The sequence below is a fragment of the Oenanthe melanoleuca genome, chromosome 20 (genome assembly GCF_029582105.1).
Source record: "Oenanthe melanoleuca isolate GR-GAL-2019-014 chromosome 20, OMel1.0, whole genome shotgun sequence".
In the NCBI taxonomy this organism is placed as follows: domain Eukaryota; kingdom Metazoa; phylum Chordata; class Aves; order Passeriformes; family Muscicapidae; genus Oenanthe; species Oenanthe melanoleuca.
In genome coordinates, this window is record NC_079353.1 from 13552138 (window position 1) to 13578953 (window position 26816).

Genomic DNA, 26816 nt, shown 5'->3' on the forward strand with positions numbered 1-26816 from the left:
TACTTTTTAGCTGTTTATTATAAAATACAGACTTAAACATGAAGGCACTTTGAAACCGTTAGAAAATTTCCAGGTAAGCTATTGTTTTAGCTGTTCAACAAGCCCAAAATAGTTTTTAGATCACCTGAAAAGGTGAAGAATTCTGAACTGCATCCAGTTGTAGTACATTCATTTTCCTAATGATGAAACATTACACCTATCAGCAGTTAATATGGATTTTGGCTTCATCAGTTGTCTACTGTCAGAGAAGGCAGTGACAGTGTGGGGAGCAGGGACACCAGATTTACACACAATATTGAATTAAAACTGTGTCAACTAAACTCTCATCATACAATACTGTGGAAAGACTGATGCTGTCATGCCTAACCATCCATTTCCTATCCAGAAAGGCTGCAATATTCCACTTTTTATCTCAAAATCTAAAGACAAACATTAGAACTTGAATAAATTTAAAGGAAATTAAATATCTACATGAAACCTACTCCACTGCATGGCCATTTCCTCATACTGCAGCTCTCCAAGGGCAAGCACCTTTATTTGAAAGTAAAAAAGTTAAAACAAAAAAAAAAAATCAAATATTCAAGTAGTTAATGACTCAAAACCAAGTTTGTAAACTTTCTACTCCTTGCTGAGTAGTGTCCCTGCACATCTACACTTAGTAATCAATTTCTCCTTCATCACTGGCTAGATTCATTGGCTGAGGCTGCTCAAAATCATGGCAGTGTCCTCCCCTAGAGCCCCTCAAATAAGTCCTATTCTTTTTTTTTTATTTTTAGTTCAGTTACACAGAAACTGAAAAATTACAGTGCTGAGAAGTTCCTCTATGGCTCTAACGTTAAATACAATTACAAAATAAGACCAAACTACTGATTTACAGTAATGAGTAAACCCTGACTTTTCTCCATTTTGGTAAAACAGACCCTACCAAATCCTCAGCAATGAGAATTGGATGCTGGAATTTATACCTTTGCAGTGAATCCAAGCCTTCCACAGCTACAAACCCTCACACATACACACCTCCTTACCTGATGGACTTAGTGTAGATACTACACAAGAGGCTAAAGGTCTTCAGGAAAAAATTAGAGAGATTCAATTTGTTAAATGAATCTGTGCATTTGAACAGCTTTGATAGCCAAGCCCCAGCTGCTGATTTCAGCTGTATTTCCTCATGGCTGAGCTGCCATCCATATGAGCAGCACCTAGGGCAGGCTGCTCTGTGGTTTCCAATGTGGAGCACCACTGGCTCAAGAGAGAGGGAATTCAGGCTCACAGAACTGTATCTCAGTGCTCTAGAGTCCAACCTAAGCCACTACTATTTGTATTTTTAGATTACTGCCTTTGTTACTGCAAAAGCTGTCAGACACATGTCACAACCTACACTGTAACAGAAGTTCTGACAGTTCAAAACTGATCAGCTCTTCCTGAAGCTAAATAACTAATTTCTTCTCCCTCCAGTTACTCCACAGTAAAATAATGCATAAAATTTATTATTCTTTCCAAATAAGGCACTTTGCAAGTTTCTTCTCCAAATACCAAAAGGAAACTTCACTGATTTCACTCATTTATCACTGTTATTCCAACAATAAAACTGGTATTACAAGCTGAGTTACACTCAGAAGTCACGATGCTCTAAATGAGGCTTGAGAACATCCAATATGGCTTTCACAGAACTCTTCAGCTAAAACAGCTCAGAGTGAGTTACAGCACAGTGGGCTCTTTGGGAATGAGGATCACTGGCATTTCCTACATAACTCTTACTTTTTGTGTCCTGTGGAAGTCAGGTGAAAGTTCAGTGCTGAAGGAACTTGGCAGTTGTCTATGTACAAAACCAAGAAATAAAAAGCACAATATCTTTATCCAGCTCTGTAACTTAGAGATCCCTCAGAAAACAGAAGTTTTTTAGCGATTTGCTCTTTCACTGACAACATCCTGCAGACGTTTTAGTAGAACATCATCATTTTCCTGGCAGAGCCGCTTCGTGGGGGATTCAGTGTCACTGTCAATTGTTATTGCTCGCTTCTTACTCCTATGTTCACCTTGTTTTATCATATTGTTGATGTCCTTCAAACTCTGTGATCAAGACAAAAATAATGAGTTACTCTGACTGCATTGCAAACTTGCTCTATGTCTGAAATATCAGAGGACAACTGGCTATCCTACAGCTCTGAGTGATGGAGTGCACATACAGAATTCCACCTTTCAGTGCAAAGTGAGAGACTGCACACTACAACACATCAGAACTGCACTAGACCAGATCCTAATTAGAAGACTAATTAACTGTGGAAAGGCTTACAGCTGGCCTGTGAGCCAGAGAGGGTTAATGAATAAGGGTTATTTCTGAAAGGAATGTTATCAAAGCCACCGGCCTGGAGACCAAGAACAGAAGAAGGAGATAAGCGGGAGAGAAAACCTGCAGCTGGAAAAAGTATTTTTGGAAAAGTATTTTTAGGAAAGTCTTGTGAAAAACAGAGGTGGTGATAGTTTTTACACCAATGAATATTAACAAAGTGTAAACTTTGCAGACGGTATAAAAGCCAGCTGTTGTAATAAGCGGGATATTAGCCTTCTGAAATGTCGTGCCAGCCTCAGAGTGACATCCAGCCCCTCCCAAGCTGCCATGGCAGCCTGCCCCTCTCTACCTTGGAAGGGCTGCCGTTGAACCTGTAGAGCAGGGCGGAGCGGGGCGTGAGGCAGGCGCCGTTCTTGTGCGGGGACACGTAGAGCGAGTGCTGCTGGGACACGCGGCGCGGGGACTGCGGCTGCTGCCGCACGCTGGGGAACGGCGACAGCGGCGGCGCCTCCACCTGCAGACACACACACTGCTCAGGGCACACTGCACCAGCTGCTCACACACAGGGCTCACGCACGTCCAGCTCTTCTTTAGGGTATTCTGGCTTGTGACAGTGAAACAGCAGATCAAGGAACCACCAAGCTACAGAATTATCTTCCAGATGTTTACACAGACAGTCCGCAGGCATTTAAGCAATATTGCACCAATGTAAAGAAGCTGGAACTGGGTTTTCAAACTGGCCAGCACCTGTGTTTGTCGTCTTGAAAGGCTGTTAAAGCAAGTGCTCATACCATTACCTCCAACTGACTTGACCCACGCCAGGTGACTAGACAAAGTTACTGACATAAGTTTAACTGCCAGGAAAAATGACTGTAAGTATTAATTCCAAAATACTTTACTTACCACATGATCCTGGTTTGTGATATCATACTTCAGTGCAAATGACTTTACTCTTCCTACGTAGACTGCGTTGTAAAATTTAATAAGATCTCCTCTCTCCTCTGTTTCTGATTCACTCGAGTTCTCTGCTGCAGGTCGTCCTGAGGAGCTGCCAGCTTTCACAGATGAGTCTAGCAATGAGAGAGCTTCAGATTTCAAAACTACAGCATTGGCAAACCAGGCACTTCAGAGTTGAACTTATAATGTCCAGCTGGCAAGAACTTGTCCATAAATTGACCAGTCAATAAGAGGAATTCAAGAAATATGCTTGAGGCAGAGCAGGATGTGCTGCAAGTGGTTATGAACATCAGGAGGGCTACCAACTGCTGTGAACAGGCTTGTGGGTTATGGCTAAAGAAGCCAGTAACAACCTTTATTCCAAACTTGGAAATAGCTGTAGCAAGAAACTAGCACAACTGACCCCTTCTTCCATGCTTATTTTGGGGAGTGCTACAAAGCCATTACTTGCTCTTAAAACTAAGTTTTAAGCAGTCTGACCAGCTCCCAGCTTTTGGCTGCTCTGAAAGTCTCATGATCAGCTAGTGAAGAAAAACCTGGTGCTCAACTCAGATCTGCAGCAAGGAAGTAATGACACCATTTGTTCAGGCATATTCTGTTAAGTGGGAAAAGCTGCAGCCATACAGCAGTATTTCTGTTAAGGTTTCCTCTCCTCTAATTAAGCTGAAGTGCTACTGAATACAAACTTCTATGTCTTCTCCATTCTGCTGTCTGCCAACTAAAACAGCAGCACACAATAAAGTCTCTGGCAATGGATGCACTGAGACAAACATCCAAAGCTCCAGCTGACACCCCTAAGTGACTCCTTTGTCTGTCTGCCTTCCTTCTCTCACAACACAAGAACAGCTCCTGTGAACTGGTGTCAAAAGAGCAGGAGTTAAATCTGTGTAAAGGAGACAGGAGTCCATGAACTGAAGAAAGTCTGGTAGAAAAAGCCACTGAAGAACTCTGTAACCAAGTATATTTGTCTGACAAAATACCAGAGCCCAGTGTCACTTCAGATACTCCAAGTCATCCAGTAACTGTGGAGATGTCAGACAGGATTGAGGTGAGATCAGCACTTTTCATGACCCTGGAAAATCCTCAAAAGGCCTTTAAAATGGCTCTATACTCATTAAGGCAGATGAATCCCACCCAGAGGGAATTTTTTGCCACAAAGAACAAAATCCATGTGTGTCCTGGCTACAGATCTGCTCCTGGGTTCATACATGGGCTTGTGATCTCTCACTTTCCTGACATGTCACTCAAAAGAGAAATGCCACAGTTCTCATGTTTTTCTCAAATACTATTCTTATTCCTTTTCCTCTCTAACCCAGAGCAAAGAAAGCATTACCTATTTAAAAGAAACCTGAATATAAGAAAATGCATTTTTATTTTCTGAAACAAGTTCTCCCTACTTCAGTCTTCAGAATAGGTGATATTAAAAAAACCCGACCATAATATTCCAGGTTATCTTCATCCTTCTTTGCTATCAGTGTTGCTATCCAAGAAGAGCTACAGTATCACTGACATACTAAGAAAATACTTCCATCCTGAGCAACCAAATTCAAGTAAATGAAATTAAACATTCTTTCCAACTAGGAAGTATGTGTTCCATATCTAATAAACAAGAGAACTACATACAAGATGATTTCTTTTTCAACAATACATTTCCTTTAGTATACTTTAAAAACTTGTAAAACTTGCTCCACTTCTTATTACTTGATAGTCCAGTTCTTTTAAATCCCCAAGTATGTTATTGAAAAGAGCAGACTCCTTTGCTGTACTCACCTTCTGTCATGTCTGTATCTGGGTTTGCATTTTTGTCCAATGTGACATCCTCAGAAGTATTTCTCAACAAGACACTCCTATAAACCTACAAGTCACCAGGGAAAAACACTCTTGTCAAGGAAAACAAGGAAGTCAGGGACTAGATGAAATCCAACTGAACAGGAACAAGTATTACACTGCAGAGGATGTGACTTCTCTTATGAGCACAAACATTTCAAAAGCCACCTCTGAGCTCCACAGAAAGTAAAAGCAATGCTATTGACTTACATGGCTGTTTGCTTGTGGCTGATTTCTGTAACTTTTCATTATGTCCTGAAAAGTTCTTTCCTCTTTGGTTACCTAGAAAAGAAAAGGTTGTTGAAGATCAAGTACAAGTATGAAGGCCAGGCTGCTCAGGTTCAGTATGTAGCTTTTTGAGGAGTATTACTATGAATACATAATTTTAAATTTTATCTCTGGTGGTGAGAGCATGAAACAACCAAGATTTTTCTTGGAATTCCTTGTTTCTTAGCTACTAAAGCTTTTTGTTGCATATGATGCTTAGGCATTACTCCTTTCCAGACTTTTCTTCCAGTTACACTTAAAATTAAAGTCAGGAAATATTATAAAGTCAAAATTGTATTTTGTGAATCCAGAAACTGAATTATCCCTTAACTTTTCTAAACAGAAAATGGGGAATTTCTGAACAAGACATTAAGCAGGTATGTACACACATGCAATTTTGCTTTGCTATTTTATTTCAAAATAGCACATTTGTTAAAGAGCTTCATTTTTTAGCAATACATTTGTAATTTTAAGAGCAGACAAACAACAGTTTTTGTAGTCAGAGCCAGAAGACAATGTATCCCTGTCTCTGGCTAAGCTGTCAGGTCTCACATTGCACTGGAGACAGCATTCAAAAACTTTCTACTATTAAAAACCCCCAAACAACTGACAAATTGCATGATAAAATACAGAGCACTGACTATGAAATGGCTTTGCTATCAGTATTGACATCAGATGAGCCTAACCCATGCTGCAGTTAAGAGCACAGGCAGTCACAATTTAAACATCAGTTTCCCTCCACACATAGTGCTCATCTTCATCTGCCCTCAAGAAAAGGGAACCCAGCCTCCCGAATTTTGTGTCTGAATTAGGCTTGATGGACACTGTAACCATCAGCTCAAGTTTGAGTCAAACCAATAGTCCAGCTTCAAAATCCAATTTAACACCACCTTAAATTAAAGCTGGCAAATGGAATAAGAAATGAAGTACCTCAATTCCTCAGCCTGAATCATCAAAAGCTAAAGGGATTTTTGGGAATAGAAACCATCTTACATAAATTTGCTCCTGCAAATTTCTGCACCTGCCTAATTCTGTAATTGTAGTGGAATTTTTAGTTCAGATTACACAGATCATCAAGATGACAGATGGGACAGAAAACAAATACAGGGCGATGAGACCACACAGTGCTTTGCCTGTGTCAACCAGTGCTCACTGTGAATGCACTCCAGATGAGAAGAAAAACTCTCAAGAATTTCCATCAACAAGCCAGTGAGCTAAGACATGCAAAACAAGGAAAAAACCATACTGGGACTTCATCCACTTCTTGGAAGGACTTTCCCCTTCCCTCCAGCAATATGACATGAATGAATCAAACTCTAAACACTGAACACACCTGATGCTTTCAACTGAACAAAAAATTCCATTAATTTCTTAAGCCCAGACGTTACCTTTGCCATGATATAAAATGCACAGAGGAGGAGCTGGTCCAGATGCCTGTCCTTCATCAGATCAGCACAATGGACCAAGGTGAACTCAAAGCACGTCCAGATCTTCCTGCGCAGGTCATTGGACACGTCCAGTTTCAAGCACAGGTCACGCAGGCGCACGCTTGCCAGGTGATACACCTGCAAGGAAAGACACACAGCAAGGAGAGAAGCCAAGCAAGCTGACCCTGGCCTGCAGGAGCAAAATACCTCAAAGCAGAGAGATTCTGTGAGGGCCACAGAGATGGTTAGAGGGAAGGAACACTGGGAGGCAACTCTTCCCTGTGAGGGTGGGGAGGAGCTGGCACAGGCTGCCCAGAGAAGCTGTGGCTGCCTTTGGTCCCTGGAGTGCTCAAGGTGAGACTGGATGGGGCTTGGTCTAGTGCAGAGGGTGCATGGCATGGCAGAGGGTGGAATGACTTGATCTTTTAGGTCCTTTCCAACCAAAACCATTCTGGAATTCAAAGACTAAGCTGTCCACTCTTCAGCTGTTGACTCTAATACTTAGAGAAAATCCACCTAAAAACATCATGTGTATAGCTTCTATACCCTATGCCTTGCTCACTAATTAGGCACTTTCCTCATGCTGGAGAGCAGGAAGGGACAGTGTCATTTTCACCTGCTCTACTGAACAGGAGCAAGAAAGCAAAGCAGGGGAAAACTATCATTGTAAGTATGATGATCACAGTAAATGGAAGATTAAAATATAAAGACAAACATAAGTTAATGTTTTATTGTTCACAACTAAGAAGAACTATGTTGCCTATGACATGGTTAGTCCAAGACAGGGCTACACCTGAAGTACTCCCCAGCTGAGAGCAAACCTTCCAAAATGAAACCTTCCCAACTGGCAGGTGGCTGATCAATTCTTAATCCCTTCTCAGAGAAACCACCTGTCACTGGCAAAATTAAAGAACCAGTAGTTCAGACAAATGATGTGGCTTACAAGTGTTTCCAGAAATTGTTTTTTGTATTAAGATGTACCTTAAGGATTGTTCATGGTAGAACTTCTTAAGTTTTATTGTATCTATATAGATACCCTCAAAGGGGAAAATCTCTGAAAATAACTTACCTAGTAAGAAAACATCAGCAAAAAAAATTAAAAAAAGAAAATCTTCTAGTATTTTTGAGAGAGACTAATTTAGGGATATATTCTTTGCAGTCATCTAGACAAGTTACCCTGCTTCCTCTGAAGACCCCTCACAAAACTCACACTGAAAATGAAAGCAACTAGAAGTAAGTAATCTGAAGTTTCTCTGAAGCACACCCAGTTCTTAACTCAATCTTTAAATCCTGCATTATTTCAAACTCATTCTTTCTAGAAAACTTTAGCTACTATGTTATTCCCCACTGCTTTCTGAGCCCCCAGCCCAGCAAGATCAGCACTGTTGGGTGGACTTAAAGTGGCAAAGGGGCATGTCCACATGCTGGATCCACAGCTCTGAATGAGTGAGAACAGGAAAATCATCTCATGTCAGATCTCTCTAACCCTTGCAAATGTGGGGCAATCAAAATAGCCAAGAGAAGTAAAATCTGAAGTAAAGTATGCCTTCAATATTTATTTATAGAAGCTCCTAATGAAAAAGGAAAAAAATCTCATGGGTGGAAAGGGGAAAACTGGACTCCCTGCAACACTCAACATCTTTTCCCTTCTTCTCCAAGGTAAGAACTGCATGTGCCAAGGGCAATGCACATGAAGACTGAAGGTAATGGGAGCTGCCCAGGGAGGCAAGGTCCAGCATGGCCATGAGCACCAGTACAGCATCACTTGTGAGTAGGGACACTCACCTTCCTGTAGAACAGTGCCAGGGAGCCTGTCCTCTTTGGTTTGCTGGCTGCTGGCAGCTGCACTTCTTGTGCTTGGCTCCCAGGAGGGTGGCAGGGAGCCTGTGCCTCCACTTTACCAGGCTGGCCTAAATTCATCGAGATGGGGATCAAGGTGATTCCACCCACGTCATTTGCAATTCCTGGAGAGGATACACATACCCAGAAATAAACTGGTTGTTCTCCTCATGTGCAGAGTCAAAGAACAAATCAAACTCATTTAGGTACATGTGACACTAAAGACATCTCACCCTCTACTACAGTCTAAAATGACTCTGTCCCTCAGAGTCTTCAGAAATGGTAAAAATTACATTTCTGGTAAGGTTTAAAAGGAGAATGTGAATGTGAATGATCTTTTCTAAAGCTTATCTGAAAGTAGAAAGTTTACAAGCAATCACAATTTCTGTACTTGGTTTTCCACTTTTTTGGGGGAAGGCAGGCATTCTATTTTTTTATTATTATTCTTATTCTGCAAAGCTGGCAGCATATCCTATACAGTCCTCATTATACAGTCCTCACTAATCAAATTCTCTTGCTGAAAATCACCTTAAATGCAAGTAGTGCAGAATTTTTCTTTCCATCTTTAACTACAGACCCAATTTTTAAATTACAAAATGGCTATAAACTCATAGTTCATGAATCATTTTCAGAAATACTCAAGTACCACTCAACTTCCACAAAAGAGAAGTCTCACAGTATTTTGATAATGTTAACAAGTAACCCTTCTCCAGAAGTTCAGCGACTTTTGAGATTATAACAGATCCAATTAAGACAAATTACAGTAAATCATTAGTGGAGCTGAGAACCAAAGTACTGCTTAATGTGTGAGGTATAACTAGAAGGAGCAGAGAACTCCATGATCTTTTCTCCAAGGGGAGAAATCCTCAGTGTGTTAGCCAGGGAACAGATGGATGTCTCCAAGGAGATGATGTCAATCTAAACTTTTGGTTTTGTTGTTGTTGTTGTAACTTAGGATTGCTCCTTTTGTTTTCCTTCTCTCTGGGAATTTTCTCTCATATGTTGCTGAGACAAAGACCAGCACTTAAGAGAGACAAAATAAGTTGCCATGCTGGATACTATCTTTACCTGGGGGGTTTTCTCTTTGGGAGGGAAAAGACCCCTTGAGATTTTTTCTGGGTGGTGAGGGGCAAGGCTGGGCTCCTTGTCCCCTCTCACTGCAGGCTCCAGAGGAGGAGGGTCCAGCTGCTGTTCACTGGGGGAGCTCAGGAGCCCAGCCTGTCCTGCTTCTCCTGCCATGGGAGAAGGCACCAGCTGGGACCTTAGTGGCACCCTGCCTCCCTGGGGAGCACCCTGCCATCTGTCGGGACAGGGACTGGCTGCTCGCCCTCAGCTGCTGTTGACAAAGTAACTGCTTTTTTAGAAAGAAAAAGCAGCATGCTTTCAAGAGGCATGGTTGGTCTAAGCATATCTTAAGGGTAAAGAAAACATCCTAGTAGTGAAGAAAAACAGCATTAATTCCTACCATGCAGTGGGATAGTGACCTTCTGTCCTGCTTTTCCTGGTCCTGTAGTGGTTGTCATGGTCAGCACTGTCTGGCCAGGAGATGCTGACATGTTCTCAGCACCAATGCTTGATGCTGGAGCAATTGTCAGCTTAGTTCCTTTCGTTAAGATTTTTTCTATCTGCATTTCTTTGGGGCTGTCATCTCCAAAGAGCCTCCTCTTAGCACTTCCAGCTGTAGGAGAACTGTAGCGCTCGTGAACAGAGATTGGAGACAATGGCTGCATGTCTGGCATGTCAAGGAAGAAAAACAAACCAAACAAAACCTTAACAACAGCAGCTTAATGGGAATACTTCTGCAGAGAAGGAGAAAGGATGCCTTCCAACCACACCAGCAGAGATCACTTGTAGCTCAGGCCCAGATGGCAGCTCTGCCATCAGGTGTCACAGGGAAGCTGAGCAGCCACTCTGATCCACAGAGACTGAAACACAGGATCACAGGTACTTACTCCAGTCAGTCTAGCAATTAGTAATATTTGCAAGCGTTACTCCTGTGAACACAATTCCTTTTCAGGAACCCTGACCATATTCCCTGGACATGCTGTCTTCCCTGTGTTCTGGCTTTTGAACTCTCTCTAAACTGCCCCAGTCAGGTGACTCTACCCCACACAGACCCAGTTCCTCTCAGGCTTTTCTGCTGCTTTCAAACATTTATTCCAGCAGTAAACCTGAAGTACACATCACTAACATACAGGCTTCTGTTCACAGGCTTTTTGCATTTCTGCTGTGGTCTGTGACTAACAGTGACAACAGTTTCCTATTGCCCATGAATCAGAAATTCATGGAATAACTGGCCAGGTGAGATTGATTGGAGACTGTGGGGATTGAGAGATATGGACCATGCAATGCAAGCAAAGCCAGTTTACTACACTGCTCACCAGTATTTACAGTCCCCTAATTCTGTACAAAATGCTCCACCTGGACCCCTTCGCCCCTGCTCCCTTAGCAACACAATCTTTTCAGTTACCATGTCCCTGTTACATTCTTTTACACCAGCAATGTCCCTGTTACATCTTCTCTCCTCAGAGGGTCAGAGTGACCAGACTAAGTGATGTCTTCACTTTAGTTCTGGCCTTGAGTTTCCCTCTCCTGCTTCACTGTACCAGTGCCAGGAGGTCAGCAGTGCTACCCAGCTTCTGTGGCTGCCTGATCTTCCACAGGAGACCTCACTTCTAACTCTTCCAAGATGTTTCTCTTGGTACCAAAGACAAATAAACATCTCCCAACCCCACCATCTTCCCAACTTAGGGAATTTAGGAGAAGCCCCCAGTACCAGATTCTCATATACAAAGCTGTGTCTCACAAAGCCTTCCCCATATATAAGATACAATCTCCAGTGTGGTTCCTCCTCCATCAGTGAACCCTAACACCTACAGCAGCTGCTTGTACATCTCCTTCCTAAGGAGTATTAAAAAACCACCAAACAGTCTTGTTTGTTGCCAGACAAACACCAACAGAGACAACATTACACAACCCACCAGTCCATGTGCACCTGCAAGAACATATGGACCAGTGTCTGGCATACAACTAAAGCAGCAATTCCTAACTAGAGAGGTATGCAAAAGAAACAGCAGTGTTTCTGCACCCTCACTTCAGGAGACAGTTCTGTGTGAGGCTTAGGAATCTGAAAAGAGCAGTTTTTCAGAGGACAAAACACTGTAGGCAAAGCATTGTCCTCCACCCCTGCACAAAAACAGTTCTGTAGGAAGCAAGAATAAGTGTTGTCCTGTCACTGCATTAAAAAAAATAAAGGAAGTCACCTAAAATCCAGTCAAAATCACTGACCATAAACTAACAGAAAACAAAAAGAAAAAAATCTGCAAAAATTTAAATATCAATATATAATAAGTGATTAGATGACAACCCATCTCAGAGTAAGATCACCCAGGCATGAAACCAGCAGCAAAATCTGCTCCAGTAGAGAAGGGAAGCACTGTCACCACTGTCTGCTGCCAGTGAGCCACAGCTGGGTCTGACTGGGTGCATCTAGACCTTCCCATGATCAAATAAACTTCACCATTCTGAACACTCCATTCAGATTCAAGGCTGTTTTTTGCAATTACAAAGAAGTTTTAAATCCCTCTCCCCAAATTCACACATTCAAATAATGTCAGAAGGCTTGAACATACCTCGTCTTAAGCTCCCACCGAGGTCTGTCCGAACCTCTTTCACTCGAGGGTGAATTATGGGAGATAAAGGCATCATGGGCAAGTGCCCAAAGCCACTCCCTCCATTGCTGGCCTCAAAATTACTGGGAAATATGACCTGAGAAATAAGAAATATCAGTGTAAGATAATGATTTCCCTTCTTTGTGACAATCTGTTAATAGAAGATTTCCTGCAGTGATGGTCTCATTTGAACAATTTTCTGTATAAAACAAGTGAGAAAAGGAACATGAGTCTCCTTGTAACAGGAATGAGATCACATACTTCTTCACAGGTTGGGACTTTGTTTTCTGAGGCCTCGAGTGCGTTCCAGAGTGCTGAGTTGCGAGTCCAGGCCAGACTCTCCAGGATCTGCTCCTCGATGCTGTTGAGATGCTTCACCATGTCTCTGGAAAGTCCCTCCTCAGAGCGAATCAGCACCTCAATAACCTGATGGCAATGACACACACACACAGCAAGGTCACACTGCTCATCTTTAACACCAAACTTCATTTATTTCAGCCTCCTGTTCAAAAGGTCAGAGTGCTCCAGCCTCCCCCTCACATCTTCATCTTCCCCAACCCTCTTCTGATCCCTCTTTTTTAACCTTTCCCAAAGGAACCTGGGAGCAGCACAATCCACTCCAGAGGTTTTTAGGGCCCTCTCCCCCCACTGCTATCTGTGCACAGGTGGAAGCACTGGGCACACACAGCACTGACCTGGGAGATGTGACCAGCAGGGGATGTGACAGCCCCAGTGTTTCAGCTCTCCTTCCATGCAAACAAGCAGCCCATAACACCAGGAGCTGAAAACCACTGCTTTGAAGTTTGATTTAAGAAGCACTCAGAACCCCTAACATGGACAAATGGGGGTTGAACAGAGCTGACCAATCCCCTGCAGTATCATACTCCAACACAGTAACCACCCTGAGTTATTCCTGTCAGAGGAGAATTCAGCTTCTTTACTTAATGCTCAAAGGTGGAAATGCCATAAAAGTTCCCTGGAAGACCTATTGATATGTTTAGTTACTCCTGCTACAGAAGCTACACTCAGACAGCAAAGCTATAAATACCACAAGTCTCTCTTGTGTGAGACCTTTGCAATTACAATTTTTGTCCAAATAAGAGTACTGCAAGAATATACACTGAATAGCTGAGAAAATTAAAATCAAACATAAATTTGTTCCACAAAGTTGGATGTGCACCAGTTTTGATGGAGACTACCAACAGCCACACCAATATTGACAGCTTTGTTACTTCTCCACTGCTGCCCTACAGTTGAGGCCTAAAGGAAAAAGAAAGGACAGAATACAAACCAGCTTTCCCAAAGGCTGCAATTTTTTGATTGCTGTCATCTAAACTATTTGATTTATTCAGAATTAATCTCAGTAATCTGCTAGGCATCCAGCAAAAACTGGAGGCATATGGATAGATGATAAAAGGCTTGAAGTAGTCAAAAATCAAGTAACACTAAAAGTGGGGAAAATGTGGCTAAAAAAAGAGCAAAACCAGAGAGCAGCCTGGAAAATATATTCCGTGCTCTTTTACAGAAAGGAAAAATCCCCAAACTTAGCAAAGCAAGTCTATGATAAGTAGCAATGGCTAAAGGCAATATTTCAGATCTCTATCTGCTATTTCAGGACTACACTGCAGTCAATAAATATAAATATCAACAAATGCTTGAAGGCTTTAGTCTAGTATAAGTTGATCAGCAGTATGTTACAGATCAGTACCACTTACAAAATGGATTTTTTTCTTTATATCTCAGCTTCAGCTCTGGCATTACTCCTTCCAAGTAATACAGCTCAAGAGAGCCAGAATTTAGAACAGGCCTAATGCCCAGGTAATACCAATCCTAGGGAGGAGGAGCATCACCCCCACGTGAATCCAGGCACATGCCATGTTACACAGACCTGTCCCAGGCTGAGTGCCTACCTTGTAGAAGTAGAAGGGCCGCAGGTGCAGCACGTCGATGATCCAGGGGAAGGTGCGCGGGGAGCTGTACGCGAAGAGCACGATCTCCAGGCAGCACGCCAGCAGCGAGCGGTGGAACAGGTCCTGCTCCAGGAGAGCCTGCGCAGCAGCCACATCCTGACTGCCATCAACCAATCTAATACAATGGACTCATTCCCTAATATTTGCATGCAACCCATAGGAACTCTAAATTACCATGTTCTATGGCTTTCTTATCTGTAACCCTTATCTTCAGACCCTTCCTGCCCAGCTTAGGACAGGATGTCTGTTGGTTCTTTGGTATTTGTGGCATTTGGTATCAACTAAACAAAAGAAGAGGCCTCAAACCTTCACTTGGCTGTTTTCAGTCTCTATGTCAAAAAATGCTAACATCTCTATTTCATCCATTGTTTCAAAACTACTTGCTAGGCACTCATAAAATTTTTCTATTTCCTTCCCAACACCTGCACAGACCCAGAGAGTGAGAGCCTGTAGAGACCCTTAGAATGTGAGAGCCTGCACAGACCCACAGAGTGAGAGCCTGCACAGACCCACAGAGTGAGAGCCTGCACAGACCCACAGAGTGAGAAACTGCACAGACCCACAGAGGGAGAAACTGCACAGACCCACAGAGGGAGAAACTGCACAGACCCACAGAGTGAGAGCCTGCACAGACCCACAGAGTGAGAGCCTGCACAGACCCACAGAGTGAGAGCCTGCACAGACCAGAGAGTGAGAGCCTGCACAGACCCACAGAGTGAGAGACTGCACAGACCCACAGAGTGAGAGCCTGCACAGACCCACAGAGTGAGAAACTGCACAGACCCACAGAGTGAGAAACTGCACAGACCCACAGAGTGAGAGACTGCACAGACCCACAGAGAGACTGCACAGACCCACAGAGTGAGAGCCTGCACAGACCCACAGAGTGAGAGACTGCACAGACCCACAGAGAGCCTGCACAGACCACAGAGTGAGAGACTGCACAGACCACAGAGAGCCTGCACAGACCACAGAGTGAGAGACTGCACAGACCCACAGAGAGCCTGCACAGACCCACAGAGTGAGAAACTGCACAGACCCACAGAGTGAGAGCCTGCACAGACCCACAGAGTGAGAAACTGCACAGACCCACAGAGGGAGAAACTGCACAGACCCAGAGTGAGAAACTGCACAGACCCACAGAGGGAGAAACTGCACAGACCCACAGAGTGAGAGACTGCACAGACCCACAGAGTGAGAGCCTGCACAGACCCACAGAGGGAGAAACTGCACAGACCCACAGAGTGAGAGACTGCACAGACCCACAGAGTGAGAGCCTGCACAGACCCACAGAGTGAGAGCCTGCACAGACCCACAGAGTGAGAGCCTGCACAGACCCACAGAGAGCCTGCACAGACCCACAGAGTGAGAGACTGCACAGACCCACAGAGTGAGAGACTGCACAGACCCACAGAGTGAGAAACTGCACAGACCCACAAAATGCCACTGGCCTCAGATCTGGGAAACACAGGTTGGAATTTTGTGGCACTAACACTACACAGCTCATTGTTGGAAAGCAGCTGGCTGCTTCTCCCATTCACAAGCTCCTTTTTACACAGAAGCTGGGGAGACCAGAAGTAGAGTAGCACCACCTAAACAATCACAATTTGCATGCTATGGACAAATGGCCTCCCTGCTGTGCATCACAAAGCAGAGCAAATGCAGTGCTGTCTAACATGAACTACTGATACTGCTCATTGGATAAAGAAGAGAATAAAAATCATTTGCCCATAAAGCTGTGATGCTAGAAAGTAAACAAAAAATTGAGATGTTTGGTTATGCCAGTTATACTGGTTAAAACAGTAGAAGAAAAGTACATTTTCTGCAAGCTCCCATGTATCTCTCCTTTTTAATATTAACAACATACACAGAGTGCTTTACAGTGTTTTTTTCTGGAACTGCCTGAAGATAAACTCCAAGAAACAGCTACAAAAAGTGTTCTAATCCTTCACTGGTTCTCTACTTACAGTCAGATCCTTCCCATGCAGTCTCCGTGTTTCTTGCACCATTATAGTCTCCAAGATTTTATAGTACAAGATCTCTGCCAGTTTTAATCTGTTTACAGCAAAATCTGAAATTTAAAATCAACAGAGATAAAGTCCAATGCCACTGGCCCAAATGGGGTTAAGACTAAACTGACCAGCACCTGGTCCTCACTCAAAATAATAGTTCATGTGTGTACATACAGACTTTGCCAACAAAACAAAAAAATTCAGAAATCCATTAGTCTCAAGTACAGCATAAAGCCCCATAAATATTTTAAAGGTTTATTTATTGTAATATTTATTATGATGTAATTTTGCAATAATAATTTTCCTATTTGCTTTCAGTTTCCTTTAAATTTAAAGCTAACAAGACTGCAAGTTTACATTTGTTAAGAGTTGATTTTCCATGACTTCCTGGTTATCCCAGCTTGAACTGCAACCTTGGGTTTACTGTGCCATAATTTTTTTTATTTTTTACAGTGTACTATTTGACAGCAGCAGTTTTCTGCTTGGGTGTATCCAGGGATAAAACCAGCTCCACTGCATGAAATACAGAAAGCAGTACAGGTATGCATTCTGTTTGCTCTGGTTTAGTATTTTGAACCACCCCATACCTATGTGAGATCCTGGCTGCTCATCTGTTGACTGGGTGTAGCTGCAGCAGAAGGTCTCCCCAATTTCCTTCACTCTGCTCACGATGCTCTCCAAGGGGCTGCGGGCACAGGACCTGAAGCCAAAGGCAAAGAAATTAAAAAAAAAAAAAAAAAAATCAAACAACAACAACAACCATAAGACCAAAATAAAAAGATAAGCCAAATATACTGAGTATCCCTCATCAGCAAGAACCTGCTTTACACAGACAGAGGAAAACATAAAACATACACAAGTGTTGTGTCCTCTGCTCCTAACAGGGCCAGGGAGGGAATGCAGATCTTGAAACAAACACAGGAGAAAACAAGAACTACAGCAGACAGTGAGAAGATGAACCTGCCAGGACTAAGGATGCTACAACACCAGAACAGGCAACCAAACAACCAAAGGCACTCATAAACCACACAAGCCAGGCTCAATCAGAAAAGCTTAGAGGGAGAGGCAGCAGCAGCATCTTCCCCATTTCCTACCCAGACTGGGAGAACTGAGAACTCCACATTGTCACTGCCATAAAAAAGGGCCACAGTATCTCTGGCTGGAGATGCTCTTTCTCAATGCTTCTGAATTTTACAGCAACTCTGTTTTAGAGGACAGTGGCCCATGGCTGGTGTCAAATTAAGACACTAAACTACTCTGAAAAGCTAGAACTAAAATCAGCTAGGGTTTCTCTTCAAATAAAGCCTTCTAATTAACTTCATAGCTTTTTCCATGGAAGTTTAATTTGAAAAAGAAAATACTGAAAAGCATAGAATATTACACAGTCCAAACTACAGTTCCTGCATTTCTTCCAGGGACACAAGTTTATATACTCCAGTGCTTGCTGAACTTGTATCCAAGATGAACAAAGTACTCATCACAGCTCTTGCCAAAGGTTTACTCAATTCTTATTCCCATTTAAATATTTACCTCTCTCTTGACAGCCTGGTTTATTATTTGGAACAAACACACATTTTATTAGAGATTACAGACACATTAATGTCTTCATTTTATAGTATAAATAGTATCAGTCCTTATAAAAACAATCAAAGAAACATTGAAAACAAATGCATCCCACAGAGCAAAGTTGTAAATTTTCAAGAACTAGTGCTAGCAAAACTTTCAAATATACATAACTCCAAATATGAGAATGGTAAGTAATATTTTTCACCTGTTTATGATAGTTACTTTAAAAAAAAAAATGCTTCTGCACTTCAAATGTTAAGTGCTAATACTAAATGTCCATTCTGATTTGTAAAAATACACCTGGAGACCTTACACTGTAATACAGCAGGATCTTAACTTGGGAAGTTATTAGACAAACACCCAGCATCCTCACAGGTATTTACTATCCAATTACTGCTTTTTTGAGCTGTGCTCAGGGAGGAAGGAGTAATCTGAAGTGTGCTCAGGGAATAGAACATCCCAAGAGGGAAAGGCAGCTCTGGGATCCCAGGTCAGCACTGACAGTGACCAGGGTCACTGCAAGGCTGGTCCTTGTGCCACGGGGTTACACCAACACACCCTGAAGTGGTGTCAAGGAAAAATGGGAACCAGAGGCTGCTTTTAGTTTTATTTTCTCAGCTGAGGGTGAAGACTGCAGCTTGTTCACCTGAACATTTCCACCCTCCTCCAAAACCTCTGCCAACATGGTTACCACATCTTTTAATTGACAAGTACTTGTTTAAAATGTAAACAAACAAAAAAGGCAAACAGACAAATCAAATCAGCAAAAGCTGAAGCTCCATTTAACACAATGGTGGTGACAAGCCAGATGGGGGTGTGTGTTCAGCCACCCTTCTGCAGAGGAGATCATCTGGAAAACATGAGATCCTTCAACAAGAAATAACAAAGACCACAATATTCTGTCCTGAAGAAAAAAAACAGCCACAAGATGCTGTTGTGTGTCAATGAGAGCAGCTGAAGGGGACATACTCACTCAAAAATAGCTGTAAGTTGCTCACTTGGTGCATTTTTCAGCCCAGCCACCATGCTCTGCAAGCGGCTCACGCTCTGCGTGGCCGAGGCCACAGGAGTGATGGCAGCTTCCTTTTCTCTCAGGTATCTCCTGCCAGTCAGTGGAGTGGAAGGTGCAAATGACCTTTTCTGTCAGACACAGAAAAATAATAAATAAAAATCAGCCAACAAACTGTCTTAGTTACCTTCCAAATGAGCATCTCCTGCAAAATTATTTCAAAGATTAAAATGAGACAAGCAGGTGAAAGCTTCATCAAACCTGTGAGCTCAGAAGTGACTAAAAATGAGCCCCAGACTTCCCAGGACTCCATAAATATAAAACATAACACATCTTGGAGCAGCCAAAAATTAACTCCAAGGGATTTTACAACTAAAACAAGGCCTAAAATCTTAAAACCTGTAAATGTTTGGCTCATGTGAACATTGAAAATAGAGGGTGAGGAAGAGAAAGCACAAACTTCCATTCTCAGCCCCAGCAGAGCTGCCCAGGAGAGGTTCACAGGAGAACATTCCCTGGGAAATGGTCCTGCCTTCACCCAAGGATGAAGTGGCACTGATGGAGCTGTGTGGGCTGCACCAACCTATCTGTATCCTGCTCTCTGGAAGTGACACAAAGTTTTTGGATTTAATTATCTGAACTGACAACATTCTGAAGATACAAGGCAAATAATGAGAAAAGGTTAAGCCTGCAGTCATTATGCATAAACAATAACATTATTCTACTACAGAAACTGAAGCTCAGAATTAATGAAACCCATTCCAAACTCCTGTCTTCAATTTGCCTGAATATGAAATACATTTGGGAGAAAAAGCTCAGACATATGATTCATTTACACTAGCACCAGCATCTCAGAATAAGAATTCTTATTTTTTAATTGACATGTAAATCCAACAGCATATGGTTCTTTCACACAGCCACTACTATCTCCCCTTATCCAAGATTAAAAAATAATCAAGCAACTGTTTTCCTGCATGTCAACTTAATTAAACACATTTTATACTTTTAAACATAGTGAAACACTAACTCTGTTTATAGGCTACTTTTTGTAATGAAGAGAGACTTTGTTGAGGTTTATGTGTGAATCTTATTTTCCAGATGAGTAGGAAAGTTGACTTTTCCTTTCCTAAGAAAGGAAACAGTGGGAAAACAAATGAACTCAGTGTCAAGGTTTCATGGTATGATTATGGGGTATAAATGAAGCTTGACCAAAACTAAAACTACATACTTGGGGTATTAATTACTTACTGATTTTTCTTAGACAAAACCAGACTATACACCTGAAAGTGCACTCATTCTGTTTAGGAAACAGTTATTATTAAAATTCCTCAGGAAAGAACATACCACCTATTCTTCTTAGCAAGACAGCACTGAAGTCTGTGCTCACCATCTTCTTTCAAGTCACCCCAAGGATTCAAAGAGTGTATAAGAATGAGAAAACCTGAAGGAGAACTTCAAGTGAACTTGCCATGTTAAATGAATCACCTTTTCAAAATGCTGCTGCAGATGACACTCCATGGGAGCTCTTGCTGCTGTTTTCTCTCCTGGCACATCTGCAGGGAATTTCCGAGTGCCAATTTCTTCCTCAGCATCAGCTCCCAGGAAAACTCTCTCATCAAAGTCACCCACGGTCAGAACATACTCCTCATACTCTTTATTCAGTGCTTTGCTGAAAGAGAAGCCCAGGTTTGATACCAAAGGTTTAACTGCTGAAGAAACAAAGAGGATGCCCCAGGTACAACCCCAAACCAAGGCAGGGCCAGAGTGCTGCTCCCCCTCCCTGAGCAACTGCCCCTGCTCATCCCTGCCTGCCTTGGACCCAAAACCTCCCCAGGATCACTGCAGGAATCACTCTTCCATCAGCATGTGGATCTCAGTAAGAAGAGGGAAAAAACAACTTTGCTTTCATGCCAGTTGTCTGGCAGTGGTCAGCTGTCAGAGGTTAAATCTGTGCACACACAGAGCAGCCAAGAACTGCAGCCAGCCCCTGGCAGGATTTCTGTGCTTGCTGCTCTGTAGCCCATCATTTTCCTAATGGTGCAGTGGAGGGAAAAGTGAGGAGCTACCTCCTGGCTTTTATTTCTAAAACCACCACTGACATGCCAGACCAAACAAATCCTTCATTTTCTTTATTCCAGCAAACGCAGCTCGAAAAAAGGAATGTTTAATTCCACCAAGGTTGCAAAACTTCAAACATAGACTTGGGAAGTAGAATGGAACTTCTGGATGAAGATCAGAAATGGCTTGCACCAACAATCCTGCCTGCAGCTGGGTCAGGAATGCAGTTCCAGCATGTACAATAATGACACAAGCAGCTGGTGATCCCACAGGAAACCTGACTGTATCACAGGTTCAGCTACCCCATGTCTTTTTGGAAAAAGGTCCGTGGAAAATTGGACCAAAAAAACTCCAGAGATGCTTACAAGAGTCTTTGAGATGCCAGACTACTTGCAAAAGAACAGGGACTACTGGATCATTCCATACAACAGTGTCACTGAAGGAATACTGTTAATTTTAAAGTAGAAATACTAAGAGAAATTCAGTGTTCAATGATCAAAGGAATGAGTTTATATCTAAACTGAGGTGTTATCTGCATTGTTAAAACATCAAGACTTTGCTCAAAATTCCCAAAGCAACCCAACAAGTTAAAAGCTCACAAACAAAAGCCAAAAACAAATTAATAGGTATTTTTGCAAAAGGCAAAAAAAGCCTGACAAGGATTTTTTATGGTTTGCATTTAAAGTAGCTTTCAGAAGTGAATTCAAAGTTTCTGAAACAACTGCACTTGCCTCCCACAGAAACTGTTCATCTCTTTTTTTGTGGTTTTACAATTTCTGCTTCCTTTTCTTTTGAGTCCATCTGCCACATCCACAGATTTATACACTCAAATAGAGATAGAGAAATAAATTTAGAGGTTTCCCTACTTGGGCAGAATACATTTACAACCTTCAGAGCCAAGGTTTTGATTTGCATTACATTATTTAAAGGTTGCAGTTGCCAGAAAATCAGAGCAAGCACCAAAAAACCTGAGACCAAGAAAGAATCTCTGCAGCTTGAAGCCCTGACCTCAGATGCAGAAAGTGTTTCAGCCAGAGAGCAGCTCTGATGGTCAAATAACCAAAACCCATTAGATATGGAAGACAAAGGAACAGGAAAACAGATTTGGTACACAAAGGTCTGTGCCTCAGACATAAACCAAGCCCTGTGATTAAGGGCAAGAGCTGTAACTTACCTATTTTCTGTGAAGTTGCAAAGATCCAACAGACAATCTCCTTTTAAGATCTAAGAATAAAAAGCAGAAATATCTTAGATAATAAAATCAAAACTGTTTCAAGTGTAGGGGCATGATGGTTTTAGCCAAAAAGGAGATGAGATTTAGGTGCATGTATGGACTCTTTCTTTTGCCTAGACCAAAGGGCAAAGTGTACAAAGCCCAACTGGATCCAAGCTCCAGCCAAATCCTCTGCTCAGAGCCAGCCCTGCAATGTGACATTGCTCACTGCTGGGCCAGGGACTGGCTCAGTGAGCAGCTCCAAAGAAGCTTCCACAGAGCTTGGAAAACATTTCCAGGAGCAGAACTAGACAGGACAATTTGTACATCTGCAACCTCAGCCTCTCCTTCCAAGGCATTATGCTCAATTCCAGAAAAGCAGCAGGACCCACGTGCCCATGACAGACATCCCACACAGTTATTGCACAAGATCACTTCTTTTTTTGCCAGAAGAAAGCACCATCCTTCATGTTTCAGTTTCACACTGCCAAGAAAGGAAAACAAAGATTCCTCACTGACATAAAAAGCAGAAACAGAGGAGACTTTCCAGCACACAGCATGAGAGGTGTGAGGGAATTCTGCTCCTGCTAAAAGAAAACCTGAGTTCCTTTGCTCATTTCCTTTGCTCTCCCCTGTGGAACCTGCAGGACTGAAAAGCTCCTGAGGCACCATGGAGCATCACCAAGTGCTGACAGAACCCTTGAGCTGTACCTTCCTCTCCAAGAGCTTTGCAATGTAAGGTTTGAAGTAGTGCTCCTTGATGCCCTTGGCCTCCACCAGGAGCCCGTGGTGCAGCTCGCAGAGCGCGGCGATGACGCAGGGCGGCTCCCGGGAGCCCTGGCTCTCCAGGGGCTGCAACTCCACCGGCAGCCCTGCAACGAGGAGGGGACACAGCCAGCCTTCAACTCCATCTCAATGAGCCAAGGGAACAAAGCACAGCTGATTGCCAATAATCTGTCCCCACCATACCTTTGAACGATGGATTTAGCAAATCTCTTCTGTTTGGACACAGAAGGGCATTGGCAAAGACCAGGTCCAAGCAGCACAGAAGTAAATGATAGGAATTTACTAAATCATCTCCAATCATACGGAAATTACCTTCAAGAGACAGCACATCACGTCAAGCAAGACAACAGAAGTTCAAGCTGGGAATGCATACAGAGCATGCAGGCACAGCAAGCAGCCTACCCTTGGTGTACACAAAGAGAGTCCAGCAGAAGTTGAAGAGATCTTTGACGCTGCATGGCACCCGCCTGCCAACCAGAAAAACGGGGGAGAAGTTACTCTCCACTTCCAGGAAGCCAAACCTCATTCTACAGTACAAATTTCAGTCTATTTCCCTGCTCAAAACAACAGCTGGAGCAGCTGTCTTCATTTCACACTAAGGCACAGTCTAAACTACATGTCCTGAGCTCAGCTCTCACTGCCTGACAGGCAGTGCCTGACCTGACTCCAGAGTGTCCTGCACACATCCACAACTTCCTGACCCTGCTCCCAAGCCAAAGGCTGCCTCTGGCCTCTGACCCTGCCATGCTATTCTGGTGTCACACCTCCCACAGAACCCTCCTGCAGCCACAGGTGGGGAGGTGACAAAGGCTACATGTACTCCAGGGATGGTTTTCCCAAAATATTTTACTAAAGCATCGGCCATCCCTTCAGAACAGGTAATTATAGCCTGTACTACAGCTCAGCTGCTGATTCCTGTTTGGAGCAGAAATACCCATGGAGCTCAAGGAAAACATGAGTCAGCTCACAGAGCACACAACAGAGCATCTCTCCCTGCACTCTGCCTGGAGATGTGGAACCACACTGGAGCATTGTACCAGAACAGTTATTCCCCCTCACATGCAGAGACCTGACAAACACACCTTGCAGGGTCACAGCTTGGCTCCCTCATCCCCAAGGTTACATTCTCACTAAAAAGCTGCCACTCCTTTCAGTAAGGCAGATGTTCCACGTTGAGTGGAAGATGACACCACACACTCCCAAATCTGTCATAAAAACGAGCACATCAGCTGTAACTTCCTCCCAGCTGGTGCTTCCACTCCTCTGGCAAGCAGGGCAAGCACCCAGCAGCGTGGTGGGACCACGGGGTGACACCACACCCTGCCAGCTCTGCACCAAGACAAACACTCCTGTGCTGCTTCAGCTCTTTCTGCTGAATGTTTGAGGTGTGGATCTCACTGAACTTGGAGCTAACCCCCCCAGGGCAGCTCTCCCCTGGCTGCATTTCAGAGTCAAAGAGACCCCATCACTTTGCAAACTAATTTTCATAAACTTATATTGGCTGTAACTCTTTCCAGGAAAAGTCACATCAAATCTAAAGAATACCTCTGCTTCCGGCTTCGATGCGGTTTGGAAGTTTCTTCATAAGGATTTTGAAATATATCAAAAAATATTGGTTCAAACTTTTTGAAAATCACGGTTGACACTTCAAAATTTCTCTCCAGCCTCTCAACTCGCTCTCGGAATTCCTGGGGCAGGTTTGACATGTCCATCCACTTCTTCATTTTGCTAAAAAACTGAATTAAACTTAAAAGAAAAAAAAGAAAAGTCTGCTTTGAGCTTTAACTGACTTCTATTCTAAAATCTTAAAAAGCCAAAATGCAACATATTTACTCTTTTAATGACTGACATGATTACTACCTAGTTTTACAATTTATTTTGATAAGACTCCCAAACTGTATATGTCACCAGCTTTTTATCACTCTGGGGTTTCTCCTGACCCTCTTTAAGGCAGGGTAACATTAATTTGATGTGGAGGCTGCAGCATGGCTGCACAGAGCAGGGCAGTGGTGGACAGCAAAGTGCAGGTGTAGCTCTGTGTGTGCTGAGGTGGAGGCAGGACAGGCAACAAAAGCCAAGAGTCAAAGCCAGTCGAAGTTACCTGCACAGAAACCTGTATGTAAACAACTGACAGCTCAGCGGGGCGCGGGTCTTTAAACGGAACGAGCAACACTCCGGGCTCCTGCCCCCGGGGCAGAGCCTCATTGCCAGGGGAGCTGCAGCCGGGCCAGGAGCTGAGGAGCTCTGGGATCAGTGCGGTGCTCCCAGACAAAGCAGCAGCTCCAGCATCCCCTCGGGACACGGCCGGGATCCCGAGCCAGACACGCTCGTACCGGGCTGGCACACGCCGAGCTGCTCGCGGTCAAATTAACCACACACAGAAACAAGTGGCGTGTGCAGAACGGCTGCTGCTCCGACAGAGGTGCTTTCCTAAGGGCTCGAAGTTGGAAATTACCTATTTGCATCTAATTTCCATCGGTAATAACAGCGGATTTACTGCTTTTACCCCGCCGCGGCTGGCAGCGCCGGAGGCGAAGGTGCGGCAAAGGATCAGCGGCTCTGACAGAGCAGGGCTGGGCAGGGCAGGGGAGGGCACAGGAGAGAAGGGCAGGGCAGGGCTGAGCTGGGCTGGGCAGGAGGGGCAGGGCAGGGCTGGGCAGGGCAGGGCTGGGCTGGGCACGGGCAGGAGGGGCAGGGCAGGGCAGGGAAGGGCTGGGCAGGAGGGGCAGGGCCGGGCCGGGCCGGGCGCTCACCTGAGGCGTGCGGAGCGCAGGATGCGGGTCAGGGAGACGCCGTTCCCCTCCATCGGGCTGCTCCCCACGGTGGGCACGCGGCTCCGGCGGCAGGCGACGTACAGCGCGCAGGCCAACCAGTGCAGCGCCTCGCCCTGCGGGACGGGCGCCGCGGTCACCGGGGCAGCGCCGCGCCGCCCGCCCCCGCCCCGCCCGGCCCCGCCCGGCCCCGCTCACCTCCAGGCTGTAGGTGCCCCGCAGCGCCGTGAACTCGCGCAGCGCCTCGGCCGCGCTCGCCGCGTCCAGGTTGAGCTCCCGGCAGAGCCGCTCCACGGCGGCGCCGGGATCGGCGGCCCGCGGGCGGGACATGGTGGCGGAGCGCGCGCCAAAACCGCCGGAAGGGCGGGGCCGCTTCCGCCGCGGGGGGCGGGGCCGGGCCGGGCGCGGGGGCGGCGGCCGCGGCCCGCCGGGGTCACCCGGGGTCACTCGGTGTCACCCGGGGTCACCCGGGGTCACTCGGTGTCACCCGGTGTCACCCGGGGTCACCCGGGGTCACTCGGTGTCACCCGGGGTCACCCGGGGTCACTCGGTGTCACTCGGGGTCACTCGGTGTCACTCGGTGTCACTCGGGGTCACTCGGTGTCACCCGGGGTCACCCGTCTGCAGGCGGGCGCTCGGTGCTGGCGGCTGCTCGCGGCCCGTTCCGCGCACGGCTCCGGGAGCCGCGGCAGGAGCGGCTTTTCCTGGTCCCGCACGCCCGGGACACGCGTGGGCGGCCGCAGCATCTCCCGCGGCCCCGGGCCCCGCGCACCCCGAGCCGCTCCCGCCTCCATCCCGGTCGGGCTCCGAGCTCCCAGGGGCCGGTTCCACGGCGCCGATGGACCGAGCTCCCCGGGCGGCCGCCCCGCGGGCAGGGAGCGGCCCCCGCGCCTCTGGAAGGGGCTGGAGTCCCGCAGGATCGGGACAGGGCTCCGGGCTCCGGGCCCGCCGCCGTCGCGGAGGATCCCCCTGCAGGGAGGGCGAGGCACGGAGATCACGGATCCCCTGCCGGTACCTGCGGCCGTGCGAGGATGTGACTTTGTGTCCTGTCAGGAAAACCCAGGCAGGACGGCAGTGGGGATGGGCGCCTGTACCCTGTAAAACACAGCAGGGAGCGAGCTGTCCCCACGGGGCCCATCGTCCACCACATCCA

At 45.0% G+C, this 26816-nt stretch overlaps 1 protein-coding gene across 2 annotated transcripts; it reads right to left on the bottom strand.

The window, feature by feature from the left end:
* On the bottom strand, window positions 1-26022 carry RBL1 (RB transcriptional corepressor like 1). 2 transcript variants are annotated; one of them, XM_056507135.1, is made up of 22 exons: window positions 25862-26022; window positions 25646-25779; window positions 24438-24638; window positions 23295-23359; window positions 23076-23204; window positions 22818-22978; window positions 22068-22117; window positions 20321-20504; window positions 18800-18966; window positions 16848-16960; window positions 16216-16319; window positions 14189-14326; window positions 12540-12704; window positions 12240-12375; window positions 10073-10339; window positions 8554-8732; window positions 6730-6906; window positions 5285-5356; window positions 5018-5102; window positions 3194-3360; window positions 2640-2804; window positions 1-2070 (listed from the first exon to the last, which is right to left on the bottom strand). In XM_056507135.1, the coding sequence occupies exons 1-22, from the start codon at window positions 25991-25993 to the stop codon at window positions 1900-1902; spliced, it is 3162 nt and encodes a 1053-aa protein (XP_056363110.1). In that variant the 5' UTR covers window positions 25994-26022; the 3' UTR covers window positions 1-1899. The 2 variants fall into 2 exon arrangements, with proteins under 2 accessions (XP_056363110.1, XP_056363112.1); XM_056507137.1 differs by lacking the exon at window positions 23076-23204 and having other exon boundaries at window positions 25862-26019.
* Between the last annotated feature and the right edge of the window lie 794 nt (window positions 26023-26816).

Excerpts from the sequence above, each read along its gene's own strand:
- RBL1 (XM_056507135.1), bottom strand. The coding sequence starts at position 25,993 with ATGTCCCGCCCGCGGGCCGCCGATCCCGGCGCCGCCGTGGAGCGGCTC. Across the intron at positions 18,967-20,320 it reads TGCAGCAGCATTTTGAAAAG|AAAAGGTCATTTGCACCTTC; the intron begins GTGATTCATTTA and ends TGTGTCTGACAG. Across the intron at positions 10,340-12,239 it reads CGGTGGGAGCTTAAGACGAG|ACATGCAGCCATTGTCTCCA; the intron begins GTATGTTCAAGC and ends TTGACATGCCAG.